We start from the raw sequence: 17201 nt of genomic DNA, 5'->3' as shown, positions 1-17201 counted from the left end.
GATGACGCAAAGATCATCGCCAGAGGCTCAGCAATCTCTTCCCTCGCCTCCCACAGTAACCTGGGGTACATCCCATCCGGTCCCGGCGATTTATCTAACTTGATGCTTTTCAAAAGCTCCAACACATCCTCTTTCCTAATGTCCACATGCTCAACAAAGAACAATACAGCACAGGAACAGGCCCTTCGGCCCTCCAAGCCCGCGCCGCTCCCTGGTCCAAACTAGACCATTCTTTTGTATCCCTCCATTCCCACTCCGTTCATGTGGCTATCTAAATAAGTCTTAAACGTTCCCAGTGTGTCCGCCTCCACCACCTTGCCCAGCAGCACATTCCAGACCCCCACCACCCTCTGTGTAAAATACGTCCTTCTGATATCCGTGTTAAACTCCCCCCCCCGCCCTCACCTTGAACCTATGACCCCTCGTGAACGTAACCACCGACCTGGGAAAAAGCTTCCCACCGTTCACCCTATCTATGCCTTTCATAATTTTATACACCTCTATTAGGTCACCCCTCATCCTCCGTCTTTCCAGTGATAACAACCCCAGTTTACCCAATCTCTCCTCATAACTAAGCCCCTCCATACCAGGCAACATCCTGGTAAACCTCCTCTGCACTCTCTCTAAAGCCTCCACGTCCTTCTGGTAGTGTGGTGACCAGAACTGGACGCAGTATTCCAAATGCGGCCGAACCAACGTTCTATACAACTGCAACATCAGACCCCAACTTTTATACTCTATGCCCCGTCCTATAAAGGCAAGCATGCCATATGCCTTCTTCACCACCTTCTCCACCTGTGATGTCACCTTCAAGGATCTGTGGACTTGCACACCCAGGTCCCTCTGCGTATCTACACCCTTTATGGTTCTGCCATTTATCGTATAGCTCCCCCCGACGTTAGTTCTACCAAAATGCATCACTTCGCATTTATCAGGATTGAACTCCATCTGCCATTTCTTTGCCCAAATTTCCAGCCTACCTATATCCTTCTGTAGCCTCTGACAATGTTCCTCACTAACTGCAAGTCCAGCCATTTTCGTGTCGTCCGCAAACTTACTGATCACCCCAGTTACACCACCTTCCAGATCGTTTATATAAATCACAAACAGCAGAGGTCCCAATACAGAGCCCTGCGGAACACCACTAGCCACAGGCACCCAGCCGGAAAAAGACCCTTCCACTACCACCCTCTGTCTTCTGTGACCAAGCCAGTTCTCCACCCATCTAGCCACCTCCCCCTTTATCCCATGAGATCCAACCTTTTGCACCAACCTACCATGAGGGACTTTGTCAAACGCTTTACTCAAGTCCATATAGACGACATCCATGGCCCTTCCCTCGTCAACCATTCTAGTCACTTCTTCAAAAAACTCCACCAGGTTAGTGAGGCATGACCTCCCTCTCACAAAACCATGCTGACTATCGTTAATGAGTTTATTCCTTTCTAAATGCGCATGCATCCTATCTCTAAGAATCCTCTCCAACAGCTTCCCTACCACGGATGTCAAGCTCACCGGCCTACAATTTCCCGGGTTATCTTTCCTACCCTTCTTAAATAACGGGACCACATTAGCTATTCTCCAATCCTTTGGGACCTCATCTGCGTCCAGTGATGAGACAAAGATTTGCGTCAGAGGCCCAGCGATTTCATCTCTCGTCTCCCTGAGCAGCCTTGGATAGATTCCATCAGGCCCTGGGGATTTGTCAGTCTTTATATTCTCTAAAAAACCTAACACTTCCTCCCTTGTAATGGAGATTTTCTTTATCTTCTCAGTCCACTGCAAGTCTGCACTGCAACTACCAAGATCCTTTTCCACTGTGAATACTGAAGCAAAGTATTCATTGAGTATCTCTGCCATTTCTACCAGTTCTATACAGACTTTCCCACTGTCACATTTGATAGGTCCTACTCCTTCACATCTTATCCTCTTGCTCTTTACATACTTGTAGAATGCCTTGGGGTTTTCCTTTATCTTGTCTGCCAAGGCCTTCTCATGACCCCTTCTTGCTCTTCTAATTTCCCTCTTAAGTTCCTTCATACTAGTCGTATACTCTTCTAGATTTCTGACATTACCTAGCTCCCTGAACCTTTTGCAGGCTTTTCTCTTCTTCTTGACTAAATTCGTTACAGCTTTCGTGCACCATGGTTCCTGTGACCTAACATAACTCCCCAGTCTCATTGGAACGTTGCTGTGTAGAACTCCAGACAAATTTTCCTTGAAAATTTGCCACATTTCTTCTGTACATTTCCCTGAGAAAACCTCCTTCCAATTTATGCCTCTAATTTCCTGCCTAATAGCCTCATAGTTGCCCTTACTCCAAATAAACACTTTCCCAGCTTGACTGATCCTATCTCTCTCCAATGCTAATGTAAAGGAGATAGAGTTATGATCACTATCCCCAAAATGCTCTCCCACTGAGAGGGTCCACATGCTGTGTCAGGAAACCCTCCTGAACACACCTAACGAACTCCTCCCCATCCAATCCCCTTACCCTAGGGAGATTCCAATCTATGTTTGGAAAATTAAAGTCTCCCATCACAACAGCTCTGCTATTATTGCAACTCTCCAGAATCTGTTTCCCTATCTGCTCCTCCACCTTCCTGTCACTATTGGGCGGCCTATAGAAAACTCCCAGCAAAGTGATCGACCCCTTCCCACTCCGAGCTTCTACCCACAGAGACTCTGTAGACAATCCCTCCACAGCATACACTTTCTCTACAGCTGTAACACTATTCCTGATCAGCAGTGCCACTCCACCCCCTCTCTTGCCTCCCTCCCTGTCCTTCCTGAAACATCTGAATCCCGGCACCTGGAGTATCCAGTCCTGTCCCTGAGACATCCAAGTCTCCGTAATGGCCACCACATCACACTTCCAGGCATCGATCCATGCTCTGAGCTCATCCCCTTTATTCACTATACTCCTGGCATTAAAGTAAACACATCTCAAACCTTTGGCCTGAGCTCTCCCCTTCTCTATCCCCCATCCATCCTCCCTCTTGCACTGTCTATAACCCTTCTCTGTTTGCGAGCTAACTTCCTCGCTCCCAGTCACCTCGTCTCGATCCCCTCCCCCCAACCTATCTAGTTTAAACAGTCCCCAGTAGCCTTAACCAACCTTCCCGCCAGGATATTGGTCCCCGTGGGATTCAAGTGCCACCCATTTTTTGTGTACAGGTCATACCTGCCCCTAAAGAGGTCCCAATGGTCCAGGAACCTGAATCCCTGCCCCCTGCACCAGTCCCTCAGCCACACATTCATCCTCCACCTCACTCCATTCCTGCCCTCACCCTCCCGTGGCACAGGCAGCAATCCTGAGATTACTGCCTTTGCTTTCCTCCTTCTCAGCTGTCTCCCTAATTCCCTATACTCTCTTTTCATGACCCCTTCCTTCCCACATCAGCGGTACCAATATGTACCGCTACCTCTGGCTCCTCTCCCTCCCCTCTCAGGATTTCTGGGAGTCGACCAGCGACATCAAGTAGATAAGGTTGTTAAGAAGGCATATGGTGTCTTGGCGTTTATTGGTAGGGGGATTGAATTTAGGAGTCGTAGCATTATGTTGCAACTGTACACAACTCTGGTGCGGCCGCACTTGGAGTACTGTGTGCAGTTCTGGTCCCCACATTACAGGAAGGATGTGGAGGCTTTGGAGAGGGTGCAGAGGAGGTTTACCAGGATGTTGCCTGGTATGGAGGGGAGATCCTATGAGGAGAGGCTGAGGGATTTGGGATTGTTTTCGCTGGAAAGGCGGCGGCTAAGAGGGGATCTTATTGAAACATATAAGATGATTAGAGGTTTAGATAGGGTGGATAGTGATAGCCTTTTTCCTCTGATGGAGAAATCCAGCACGAGGGGGCATGGCTTTAAATTGAGGGGGGGTAGTTATAGAACCGATGTCAGGGGTAGGTTCTTTACCCAGAGGGTGGTGAGGGATTGGAATGCCCTGCCAGCATCAGTAGTAAATGCGCCTAGTTTGGGGGCGTTTAAGAGATCCGTAGATAGGTTCATGGACGAAAAGAAATTGGTTTAGGTTGGAGGGTCACAGTTTTTTTTTTTAACTGGTCGGTGCAACATCGTGGGCCGAAGGGCCTGTTCTGCGCTGTAATGTTCTATGTTCTATGTTCTATCCTGGATCCCGGCCCCAGGGAGGCAGACCACCATCCGAGACTCCCGCCTGCCTCCGCAAATAACACTCCAACTTTTATACTCGATACTCCGATTTATAAAGGCCAATGTACCAAAGGGACTCTTTACGACCCTATCCACCTGTGACGTCACTTTTAGGGAATTCTGTAGCTGTATTCCCAGATCCCTCTGTTCAACTGCACTCTTCAGAGTCTTACCATTTACCCTGTACGTTTTACTTTGGTTTGTCCTTCCAAAGTGCAATATCTCTCACTTGTCTGCGTTAAATTCCATTTGCCATTTTTCAGCCCATTTTCTAGTTGGTCCAAATCCCTCTGCAGGCTTTGAAAACCTTCCTCACTGTCCACTGCACCTCCAATCTTTGTATCATCAGCAAATTTGCTGATCCAATTTACCACATTATCATCCAGATCATTGATATAGATGACAAACAACAATGGACCCAACACCGATCCCTGCGGCACACCACTAGGTTCAAGTCCAACAGGTTTATTTGGTAGCAAACGCCGCGTCTTCGAGTAAGCATTCTCCAAGGCGGCCTTCACAACACACGACAGCGCAGAATCGCTGAGCAGAGACTGATAGCCAAGTTCCGCACACATGAGGACAGCCTAAACCGGGATGTTGGGTTTATGTCACAATATCAGTAACCCCCACAGCTTGCCTGCTGGACTTGCAGAATCTCACTGGCTGTCCTGTCTGGAGACAATACACATCTCTTTAACCTGTGCTTAATGCTCCCTCCACTCACATTGTCTGTATCTTTAAGACCTGGCTGGCTGTAGAGATTCGCATTCTAATCAGCATTCTGTAACTTGATTTTGTGTCTCTGTGCCCTGTTTGAGAGCAGATTTCCACTCCATCTGATGAAGGAGCAGTGCTCCGAAAGCTAGTGGCGTTTGCTACCAAATAAACCTGTTGGACTTTAACCTGGTGTTGTTAAAACTCTTACTGTGTTCACCCCAGTCCAACGCCGGCATCTCCACATCATGGACACCACTAGTCACAGGCCTCCACTCAGAGGAGCAATCCTCCACAACCACTCTCTGGCTTCTTCTGGATTGGTCAAACATGACCTACCATGCACAAAGCCATGTTGACTCTCCCTAATAAGTCCCTGTCTATCCAAATATTTGTAGATCCTATCCCTTATCACACCTTCCAATAACTTGCCCACCATCGACGTCAAACTTACTGGCCTATAATTTCCCGGATTTCTTTTGGAACCTTTTTTAAACAACGGAACAACATGAGCCACCCTCCAATCATCCGGCACCTCCCCCGTGACCACTGCTGCTTCCACCAGGTGGGCCGTCCACCCCAACAGTACTCAAACAAGAGTACTTGTTTTTAAGGGGCACAACCACTGGGGTACTCTCTACCACCTGACTTTTCCCTTTCCTGACTGTGACCCACTTGCCTGCTTCTTGTGGCCCCGGTGTGACCACCTAAGTACATGAGAAATAGGAGCAGGAGTAGGCCATCTAGCCCCTCGAGCCTGCCCCGCCATTCAATAAGATCATAGCTGATCTGAGACTGGTTTAGTTCCACTTTCCCGCCCGGTCCCCATAACCCTTAATTCCCTTATTGATCAGAAATCTATCTACCTGTGTCTTAAACATATTTAACGAGGTAGCCTCCACTGCTTCAATGGGCAGAGAATTCCAGAGATTCACTACCCTCTGAGAGAAGAAGTTCCTCCTCAACTCTGTTCTAAACTGACTCCCCCTTATTTTGAGGCTGTGCCCTCTAGTTCTTGTTTCCTTTCTAAGTGGAAAGAATCTCTCTGCCTCTATCCTGTCTAGCCCCTTCATTATCTTATGTCTCTATAAGATCACCCCTCAGCCTTCTAAACTCCAACGAGTACAGGCCCAATCTACTCAATCTCTCCTCATAAGCTAATCCCCTCATCTCTGGTATCAACCTGGTGAACCTTCTCTGTACTTCCTCCAAGGCCAATATATCCTTCCGCAAATAAGGGGACCAAAACTGCACACAGTACTCCAGTTGCGGCCTCACCAGTGCCCTGTACAATTGCAGCAAGACATCTCTGCTTTTATATTCTATCCCCTTCGCGATAAAGGCCAACATTCCATTTGCCTTCTTGATCACCTGCTGCACCTGAAGACTGAGTTTTTGTGATTCATGTACAAGGACCCCCAGGTCCCTCTGCACAGTCGCATGTTGTAATTTTTCACCATTTAAATAATAGTCCATAAACCTGCCTATAACTCCTATCTATCACCTCCTCGTGACTGTGACCCACTTGCCTGCTTCTTGTGGCCCCGGTGTGACCACCTGCCTATAACTCCTATCTATCACCTCCTCGTTTTCCCTGACCAGACGGATGTCCTCGAGCTGCAGCTCCAGTTCCCTAACTCGGTCCCTTAGGAGCCGCAGCTCGACACACCCAGCGCAGATATGCACTTCTGGGAGGCGAGGAGACTCCACGACCTCCCACATCCGGCACTGAGAACAGCAAACTGGCTTCACATTCATAATGCCCCTTTTCCTCAGATTCCACAGGGAAAGAACTAAGATTTAAAAGGTTTAAGGTGAGAGATACAAAAGGGTCCAGAGGGGCAATGTTTTCACACACAGGGTGGTGAGTGTCTGGAACAAGCTGCCAGAGGTAGTAGTAGAGGCGGGTACAATTTTGTCTTTTAAAAAACGTTTAGATAGTGACATGGGTATGATGGGTACAGAGGGATATGGGGCAAACGCGGGCAATTGGGACTAGCTTTGAGGTAAAAACTGGGCGGCATGGACAAGTTGGGCCGAAGGGCCTGTTTCCCTGCTGTAAACCTCTATGATTCTATATGGGTGAAAACTGGAAAGTTGACTACTCTCCATACTTGCTGCAAGAATTCAGATGGACACCAGCATGCTGTTGGGCAGAGTGGCCACGCACTGGCCTGTGGTTACTGTGCTCTGTCCAGTGGTGGGGGGGGTTACCATGCTCTGTCCGGTGGGGTTACTGTGCTCTGCCAGTGGGGTTACTGTGCTCTGTCCAGTGGGGTTACTGTGCTCTGTCCAGTGGGGTTACTGTGCTCTGTCCAGTGGGGTTACTGTGCTCTGTCCAGTGGGGTTACTGTGCTCTGTCCAGTGGGGTTACTGTGCTCTGTCCAGTGGGGTTACTGTGCTCTGTCCAGTGGGGTTACTGTGCTCTGTCCAGTGGGGTTACTGTGCTCTGTCCAGGGGGGGGTTGCTGTGCTCTGTCCAGGGGGGGGGTTACTGTGCTCTGTTCAGTGGGGTTACTGTGCTCTGTCCAGGGGGGGGTTACTGTGCTCTGTCCAGGGGGGGGTTACTGTGCTCTGTCCAGGGGGGGGTTACTGTGCTCTGTCCAGGGGGGGGTTACTGTGCTCTGTCCAGGGGGGGGGTTACTGTGCTCTGTCCAGGGGGGGGTTACTGTGCTCTGTCCAGGGGGGGGTTACTGTGCTCTGTCCAGGGGGGGGTTACTGTGCTCTGTCCAGGGGGGGTTACTGTGCTCTGTCCAGGGGGGGGTTACTGTGCTCTGTCCAGGGGGGGGTTACTGTGCTCTGTCCAGGGGGGGGTTACTGTGCTCTGTCCAGGGGGGGGTTACTGTGCTCTGTCCAGGGGGGGGTTACTGTGCTCTGTCCAGGGGGGGGTTACTGTGCTCTGTCCAGGGGGGGGGTTACTGTGCTCTGTCCAGGGGGGGGTTACTGTGCTCTGTCCAGGGGGGGGTTACTGTGCTCTGTCCAGGGGGGGGTTACTGTGCTCTGTCCAGGGGGGGGTTACTGTGCTCTGTCCAGGGGGGGGTTACTGTGCTCTGTCCAGTGGGGTTACTGTGCTCTGTCCAGTGGGGTTACTGTGCTCTGTCCAGCGAGGTTACTGTGCTCTGTCCAGCGGGGTTACTGCGCTCTGTCCAGCGAGGTTACTGTGCTCTGTCCAGTGGGGTTACTGCGCTCTGTCCAGTGGGGTTACTGCGCTCTGTCCAGTGGGGTTACTGCGCTCTGTCCAGTGGGGTTACTGCGCTCTGTCCAGTGGGGTTACTGCGCTCTGTCCAGTGGGGTTAATGTGCTCTGTCCAGTGGGGTTACTGCGCTCTGTCCGTGGGGGGGTGGTTACTGTGCTCTGTCCAGTGGGGTTACTGCGCTCTGTCCAGTGGGGTTACTGCGCTCTGTCCAGTGGGGTTACTGCGCTCTGTCCAGTGGGGTTACTGCGCTCTGTCCAGTGGGGTTACTGCGCTCTGTCCAGTGGGGTTACTGCGCTCTGTCCAGTGGGGTTACTGCGCTCTGTCCAGTGGGGTTACTGTGCTCTGTCGAGTGGGGTTACTGCGCTCTGTCGAGTGGGGTTACTGCGCTCTGTCGAGTGGGGTTACTGCGCTCTGTCCAGTGGGGTTAATGCGCTCTGTCCAGTGGGGTTACTGCGCTCTGTCCAGTGGGGTTAATGTGCTCTGTCCAGTGGGGTTACTGCGCTCTGTCCAGTGGGGTTACTGCGCTCTGTCCAGTGGGGTTACTGCGCTCTGTCCAGTGGGGTTACTGTGCTCTGTCGAGTGGGGTTACTGCGCTCTGTCGAGTGGGGTTACTGCGCTCTGTCGAGTGGGGTTACTGCGCTCTGTCCAGTGGGGTTAATGCGCTCTGTCCAGTGGGGTTACTGCGCTCTGTCCAGTGGGGTTAATGTGCTCTGTCCAGTGGGGTTACTGCGCTCTGTCCGTGGGGGGGTGGTTACTGTGCTCTGTCCAGTGGGGTTACTGCGCTCTGTCGAGTGGGGTTACTGCGCTCTGTCCAGTGGGGTTACTGCGCTCTGTCGAGTGGGGTTACTGCGCTCTGTCGAGTGGGGTTACTGCGCTGTCGAGTGGGGTTACTGTGCTCTGTCCAGTGGGGTTACTGCGCTCTGTCGAGTGGGGTTACTGCGCTCTGTCGAGTGGGGTTACTGCGCTGTCGAGTGGGGTTACTGCGCTCTGTCCAGTGGGGTTAATGTGCTCTGTCCAGTGGGGTTACTGCGCTCTGTCCAGTGGGGTTAATGTGCTCTGTCCAGTGGGGTTACTGCGCTCTGTCCAGTGGGGTTACTGCGCTCTGTCCAGTGGGGTTAATGTGCTCTGTCGAGTGGGGTTACTGTGCTCTGTCCAGTGGGGTTAATGTGCTCTGTCGAGTGGGGTTACTGCGCTCTGTCGAGTGGGGTTACTGCGCTCTGTCGAGTGGGGTTACTGCGCTCTGTCCAGTGGGGTTACTGCGCTCTGTCGAGTGGGGTTACTGTGCTCTGTCCAGTGGGGTTAATGTGCTCTGTCGAGTGGGGTTACTGCGCTCTGTCCAGTGGGGTTACTGCGCTCTGTCGAGTGGGGTTACTGCGCTCTGTCCAGTGGGGTTACTGCGCTCTGTCCAGTGGGGTTACTGCGCTCTGTCGAGTGGGGTTACTGTGCTCTGTCCAGTGGGGTTACTGCGCTCTGTCCAGTGGGGTTACTACGCTCTGTCGAGTGGGGTTACTGCGCTCTGTCCAGTGGGGTTACTGCGCTCTGTCCAGTGGGGTTACTGCGCTCTGTCCAGTGGGGTTACTGCGCTCTGTCCAGTGGGGTTAATGTGCTCTGTCCAGTGGGGTTACTGCGCTCTGTCCGTGGGGGGGTGGTTACTGTGCTCTGTCCAGTGGGGTTACTGCGCTCTGTCCAGTGGGGTTACTGCGCTCTGTCCAGTGGGGTTACTGCGCTCTGTCCAGTGGGGTTACTGCGCTCTGTCCAGTGGGGTTACTGCGCTCTGTCCAGTGGGGTTACTGCGCTCTGTCCAGTGGGGTTACTGCGCTCTGTCCAGTGGGGTTACTGTGCTCTGTCGAGTGGGGTTACTGCGCTCTGTCGAGTGGGGTTACTGCGCTCTGTCGAGTGGGGTTACTGCGCTCTGTCCAGTGGGGTTAATGCGCTCTGTCCAGTGGGGTTACTGCGCTCTGTCCAGTGGGGTTAATGTGCTCTGTCCAGTGGGGTTACTGCGCTCTGTCCAGTGGGGTTACTGCGCTCTGTCCAGTGGGGTTACTGCGCTCTGTCCAGTGGGGTTACTGTGCTCTGTCGAGTGGGGTTACTGCGCTCTGTCGAGTGGGGTTACTGCGCTCTGTCGAGTGGGGTTACTGCGCTCTGTCCAGTGGGGTTAATGCGCTCTGTCCAGTGGGGTTACTGCGCTCTGTCCAGTGGGGTTAATGTGCTCTGTCCAGTGGGGTTACTGCGCTCTGTCCGTGGGGGGGTGGTTACTGTGCTCTGTCCAGTGGGGTTACTGCGCTCTGTCGAGTGGGGTTACTGCGCTCTGTCCAGTGGGGTTACTGCGCTCTGTCGAGTGGGGTTACTGCGCTCTGTCGAGTGGGGTTACTGCGCTGTCGAGTGGGGTTACTGTGCTCTGTCCAGTGGGGTTACTGCGCTCTGTCGAGTGGGGTTACTGCGCTCTGTCGAGTGGGGTTACTGCGCTGTCGAGTGGGGTTACTGCGCTCTGTCCAGTGGGGTTAATGTGCTCTGTCCAGTGGGGTTACTGCGCTCTGTCCAGTGGGGTTAATGTGCTCTGTCCAGTGGGGTTACTGCGCTCTGTCCAGTGGGGTTACTGCGCTCTGTCCAGTGGGGTTAATGTGCTCTGTCGAGTGGGGTTACTGTGCTCTGTCCAGTGGGGTTAATGTGCTCTGTCGAGTGGGGTTACTGCGCTCTGTCGAGTGGGGTTACTGCGCTCTGTCGAGTGGGGTTACTGCGCTCTGTCCAGTGGGGTTACTGCGCTCTGTCGAGTGGGGTTACTGTGCTCTGTCCAGTGGGGTTAATGTGCTCTGTCGAGTGGGGTTACTGCGCTCTGTCCAGTGGGGTTACTGCGCTCTGTCGAGTGGGGTTACTGCGCTCTGTCCAGTGGGGTTACTGCGCTCTGTCCAGTGGGGTTACTGCGCTCTGTCGAGTGGGGTTACTGTGCTCTGTCCAGTGGGGTTACTGCGCTCTGTCCAGTGGGGTTACTACGCTCTGTCGAGTGGGGTTACTGTGCTCTGTCCAGGGGGGGGTTACTGCGCTCTGTCCAGGGGGGGTTACTGCGCTCTGTCCAGGGGGGGGTTACTGTGCTCTGTCCAGGGGGGGGTTACTGCGCTCTGTCGAGTGGGGTTACTGCGTTCTGTCGAGTGGGGTTACTGCGCTCTGTCGAGTGGGGTTACTGCGCTCTGTCGAGTGGGGTTACTACGCTCTGTCGAGTGGGGTTACTGTGCTCTGTCCAGGGGGGGGTTACTGCGCTCTGTCGAGTGGGGTTACTGCGTTCTGTCGAGTGGGGTTACTGCGCTCTGTCGAGTGGGGTTACTGCGCTCTGTCGAGTGGGGTTACTGCGCTCTGTCGAGTGGGGTTACTGCGCTCTGTCGAGTGGGGTTACTGCGCTCTGTCGAGTGGGGTTACTACGCTCTGTCGAGTGGGGTTACTGTGCTCTGTCCAGGGGGGGGTTACTGCGCTCTGTCCAGGGGGGGGTTACTGTGCTCTGTCCAGGGGGGGTTACTGCGCTCTGTCCAGGGGGGGGTTACTGCGCTCTGTCCAGGGGGGGGTTACTGCGCTCTGTCCAGGGGGGGGTTACTGCGCTCTGTCCAGGGGGGGGTTACTGCGCTCTGTCCAGGGGGGGGTTACTGTGCTCTGTCCAGCGGGGGGTTACTGTGCTCTGTCCAGGGGGGGGTTACTGCGCTCTGTCCAGGGGGGGGTTACTGTGCTCTGTCCAGCGGGGGGTTACTGTGCTCTGTCCAGGGGGGGGTTACTGTGCTCTGTCCAGGGGGGGGTTACTGCGCTCTGTCGAGTGGGGTTAATGTGCTCTGTCCAGTGGGGTTACTGCGCTCTGTCCAGTGGGGTTAATGTGCTCTGTCCAGGGGGGGGTTACTGCGCTCTGTCCAGGGGGGGCGGTTACTGCGCTCTGTCCAGGGGGGGTTACTGCGCTCTGTCCAGGGGGGGGGGTTACTGCGCTCTGTCCAGGGGGGTTACTGTGCTCTGTCGAGTGGGGTTAATGTGCTCTGTCCAGTGGGGTTACTGCGCTCTGTCCAGTGGGGTTAATGTGCTCTGTCCAGGGGGGGGTTACTGCGCTCTGTCCAGGGGGGGCGGTTACTGCGCTCTGTCCAGGGGGGGTTACTGCGCTCTGTCCAGGGGGGGGGTTACTGCCTGCGCTCTGTCCAGGGGGGTTACTGTGCTCTGTCCAGCAGGATTATTTTGTGATTCTGTTTTAATCCTCAGGGCTGTGCTGAAGTTGATGCTGCCACATTTGATGGATCTACGGCGCTTCACATAGCAGCAGGAAGGGGCTGTGCCAAACTTTGTGCCCTCCTAATGGCAGCAGGTAGGTAGTCGAGTGTTTGTGTGTGAGGGATGCTTCACTGTGTAGTTTGGGTTCTCCAAAGGCGGAAGTTAAAAGCATGAAGCAGAATAATGCTGTGGGAATCATGGATTGAAGAATCTCTGGAGTGTTGTTTTGGGACAGCAGCGATTGTGGAAATGTATCCGGGTGCCTGGGATTTGATTACATTATTAACAGAAAATAATCCCAGCTGTTTTGTTACCCTCTGGCATCTGGAGCACGGGTGCCTGGCCAGAACCTTGTTACTGTGAGCACTGGGGAGTTGCTTTAAATCACAGGTGAGCCTGAACACATCCTCACGCAACATCCATCCTCTCGTGCAACACAGGCATTGCGCGCATATCCTCACACTCACGCCACTTGCAGTACATAAAATCAAATAGCACTAAAGGAGACCATTCAGCCCATCTTTAAAAGAGCTGTCCGATCAGCCCTACATTTCCTGGTCTTTCCCCATAGCCCTGTCATGTTTTCTTTTCAAATATTTGAAAGTTCCTATTGGATCTGCTTTCACCGCCCTTTCCGGCAGCCCCTTCCAGATCACAACTCCCTGCATCCATTTTTATTCCTTTATCATCCCTCTGGTTACCGATGTGTTGCCACTGGAAACTGTTTCTCCTTATTTAATCTCAGTGTGTGACTCAGATTCCTGTCACTCAGAGTTAATGGTGATCTGCTCTTTGATCTATTTGAAATATGTTTGTTTTTTTAGATGAAATGAGTTTCAAGCCAGTTTACAATTAATTTTCACAATTGTCTTTATTATTGGTCACTTGTTCATCTGGTGTCATTTTTCTGGGATCATATTTTCTCAGGTGCAGATCCGCAGATCAGGAATCACGAACCACTGGATGAGAAACTGGATGAGTCTGTTGAAGATGACGAAGATGATGGAGAGATTTTCCATGGGACCACACCCCTGGACATGGCAGCTTCAGAAGAGGCAAGATGAACAAAGACTGTGCTTGGAATTCTCACTAATCCAATACTTGATGGAGAGAAATGCTCTAACTTAGAAATATTTTTCACAAACTCAGGAGGTCCTGAAATGTCTTCCAACTAGTTAGTGACATTCCCACTACCCCGAAAATATCTCATTTCCTAGTATTTACTGAATTCTCTTTTGAAAGTTCCTATTGAATCTGCTTCCACCACCTTTTTGACAGTGCCTTCCAGATCACAATTCAACTGTGTCAAAGAAATTGTCATCTCATTTGGCTTTTTTTACTTATTATCTTTGATTCTTTTCATAGAATCCCTACAGCACAGAAGTCTGCACCGACTCTCTGACAGTATTTTACCCAAACCCTCCCTGTAACCCCACATAATTACCATGGCTAATTCATCTAACCTTGGAACACTAAGGGACAATTTAGCACGGCCAATCCACCTAACCTGCACATCTTTGGAGTGTGGGAGGAAACTGCAGCACCCAGAGGAAACCCACGCAGACACGGGGAGAACGTGCAGACTCCACACAGACAGTGACCTGAGGCTAGAATTGAAGCCAGGTCCCTGGCTCTGTGAGACAGCAGCGCTAATCACTGTGTCGCACAATGCCATAAAGACTTTTATGATGAAATTTCGGGTACATGTGAAAAGGGGCAATAAATTATCTTGGATTAAGGATTGGTTAATAGAAAAGGAAAGAGAGTAGGAATAAAGAGGTTATAATGTAGCAAAGTGTTGCTGGGTCCTGAGTACTGAGGTCTCAGCTATTTGCGATCTATACAAATGACTTTGAGCAGATTGAGGGTAATGTATCCAAGTTTACCTGTAATATACAAAGTTAGCTGGGAATGTAAGCTGGAAAGAAGACACACGAAGCTGCAAAGGAATATATAAACACTGGATAAAAGCAAATTACTGCGGATGCTGGAATCTGAAACCAAAAGAGAAAATGCTGGAAAATCTCAGCAGGTCTGGCAGCATCTGGAAGGAGAGAAAAGAGCTGATGTTTCGAGTCCAGATGATGCTTTGTCAAAGCTGGTTTCAGATTCCAGCATCTGAAGTAATTTGCTTTGATCCAGTGTTTAACTCACTGTCACTTCTCTTTCAGGGAGCTTTGACAAAGCATCATCTGGACCTGCTGAGATTTTCCAGCATTTTCTTTTTTGGTTTGGGAATATATAAACAGCTTGAGTGAGTGGGCAAGAAGATGGTAACATGGATGTAATGTGTGGAAATGTGAGGTTATCCACTTTGGTAGGAAAAAAGGTTTCCATTCCAATGTCTGAAGTACAAGGTGTCCTTGTTCATGAATCACATTAAGTTAATGTCGGTAAAAAACAATCAGGAAAACATATAATATCTTAGCCATTATTACAAAGCAGTTAGTGTGTGAGAATGGAGGAGTCTTGGTGGAATTGCACGGGCCATACACGGTTTTCAGGTTGTCCCAATAGAAACAGCAGTGAAGGCAAAAATAATCACAATTTTTAAAAGGAGATAGACAAAAATTTGAAGAAGAATATTTTTAAAAGGCTTGATTGGCCTACTCCTTGTTCTTATTCCTCATCTTCTAGCTCTGGTTATTAAATATTCTGCTGTCTCATTGTGGGTTCAGTGAGAAGTCTCACAATGCCAGGTTAAAGTCCAACAGTGTTCAGAGCGCTGCTCTTTCATCAGGTGATGAATCAGCGCATTTCAGCACTCCAAAAGCTTGTGATTCCAAATAAACCTGTTGGGACTTTAACCTAAGCCCACCCCAATCCAACGCCGGTATCTCCACATCATTGTGAGCAATTTCATTTAACAATTGATATTTCTTTTCCAGGTTTATGATATCCTGAATGGTAAACCCTACCAAACTAAACCTGCATCAGTTCCTCCTTTCCTGCAAGGTAATTACTGCTTCAGTGAAGCAATTCATTAATCTTTATGACTCTTTCAGATTAACCGTTTCCAGTACCATCCTGCACGGGGAAACGGGGGGATGATGTGCTAAATCTCTCATCTTCTAAATGGCATCATCTGATGCCTCCTGTTCACAGTTTGATTATTTAATATTTGACACATCTGTTTTATAAGCTTTAATTGGGGCCAGTGATTCTATTAAAGATTTGCAGAAGGATTAAGATCAGTTATAAAACTGAGCAAGAAAATGCCAAATGAAATATTACTGAGAAGTGTACTGGGTAAAAAAAATGATATAAATATTAATGGCTGGAACGGAACTAGAGTAGCGAGACTTTGTGATGTCATTTCCGAGTCACTTTCCATGCTCACAGTAATACAAAATTGGTTGTAGAGAATTGTTTTTCAAACTGGAGGCCTGTGACCAGCGGTGTGCCTCAGGGATCAGTGCTGGGCCCACTGTTATTTGTCATTTATATTAATGATTTGGATGAGAATTTAGGAGGCATGGCTAGTAAGTTTGCAGATGACACCAAGATTGGTGGCATAGTGGACAGTGAAGAAAGTTATCTCCAATTGCAACGGGATCTTGATCAATTGGGCCAGTGGGCTGACGAATGGCAGATGGAGTTTAATTTAGACAAATGCGAGGTGATGCATTTTGGTAGATTGAACCAGGGCAGGACTTACTCAGTTAATGGTAGGGCGTTGGGGAGAGTTACAGAACAAAGAGATCTAGGGGTACATGTTCATAGCTCCTAGAAAGTGGAGTCACAGGTGGACAGAGTGGTGAAGAAGGCATTCGGCATGCTTGGTTTCATCGGTCAGAACATTGAATACAGGAGTTGGGATGTCTTGTTGAAGTTGTACAAGACATTGGTACGGCCACACTTGGAATACTGTGTGCAATTCTGGTCACCCTATTATAGAAAGAATATTATTAAACTAGAAAGAGTGCAGAAAAGATTTACTAGGATGCTACCGGGACTTGATGGATTGAGTTATAAGGAGAGGCTGGATAGACTGGGACTTTTTTCTCTGGAGCGTAGGAGGCTGAGGGGTGATCTTATAGAGGTCTATAAAATAATGAGGGGCACAGATCAGCTCGATAGTCAATATCTTTTCCCAAAGGTAGGGGAGTCTAAAACTAGAGGGCATAGGTTTAAGGTGAGAGGGGAGAGATACAAAAGTGTCCAGAGGGGCAATTGTTTCACACACAGGGTGGTGAGTGTCTGGAACAAGCTGCCAGAGGTAGTAGTAGAGGTGGGTACAATTTTGTCTTTTAAAAAGCATTTAGACAGTTACATGGGTAAGATGGGTATAGCGGGATATGGGCCAAATGCGGGCAATTGGGATTAGCTTAGGGGTTTTTTTTTAAAAAAGGGGGGGCATGGACAAGTTGGGCCGAAGGGCCTGTTTCCATGCTGTAAACCTCTAAGACTCTATAAAGAAGCAATTAATAACTCAAAGAACTTGCATTTCTGTTGCACCTTCCACCCTGTGAGGGTTTCCTAAAGTATTTCACAACCAATGAAGTCGTTTTGAAGTAGAGTCACTGTTGTAATGTAGGAAATATGCCAGTCAATTGTATAAGAGTGAGTGAGTAGACCAGACTCTCATTCCTAAAGTTTATTAGTATGAGAGGTGATTGAAAGATGTAGGAGTCACAGTCTCAGGATAACATTTCGAATGGGGAAGTTTGTGCAGTGAAACATTGCTGGTCAAATCACACTATAAAAGTGTCTTGCCTACATTGGAGAGGATCCAGAAAAAAGCAACATGACAATTGGTCGTAAAGGCTGTACTGTGTGAAACTCTGTGCAGTTTATACCTGAAACTGCTTTTCTCCCATGTGAAGCATTGTGTGTTCCTCAGGAACCCAAATAAAGTAGAAATAGAACAGGACGGCACAGGA

At 50.1% G+C, this 17201-nt stretch overlaps 1 protein-coding gene across 1 annotated transcript in view; it reads left to right on the top strand.

The window, feature by feature from the left end:
- nfkb1 (nuclear factor of kappa light polypeptide gene enhancer in B-cells 1) overlaps window positions 1-15433 on the top strand; it is a 102497-nt gene extending 87064 nt beyond the window's left edge. The window contains exons 19-21 of the mRNA XM_078201483.1: window positions 12310-12412; window positions 13246-13373; window positions 15207-15433. Of these exons, the coding sequence (XP_078057609.1) occupies window positions 12310-12412; window positions 13246-13373; window positions 15207-15305 (330 nt within the window). The 3' untranslated portion in view covers window positions 15306-15433. The remainder of the gene's footprint in view (window positions 1-12309; window positions 12413-13245; window positions 13374-15206) is intronic.
- The last annotated feature ends 1768 nt before the right edge of the window (window positions 15434-17201 follow it).

Source organism: Mustelus asterias, chromosome 1 (genome assembly GCF_964213995.1).
Source record: "Mustelus asterias chromosome 1, sMusAst1.hap1.1, whole genome shotgun sequence".
NCBI classification, from domain to species: Eukaryota; Metazoa; Chordata; class Chondrichthyes; order Carcharhiniformes; family Triakidae; genus Mustelus; species Mustelus asterias.
Note: the sequence above shows the minus strand (reverse complement) of the source record. Positions and strands in the feature narration are given on the sequence as shown.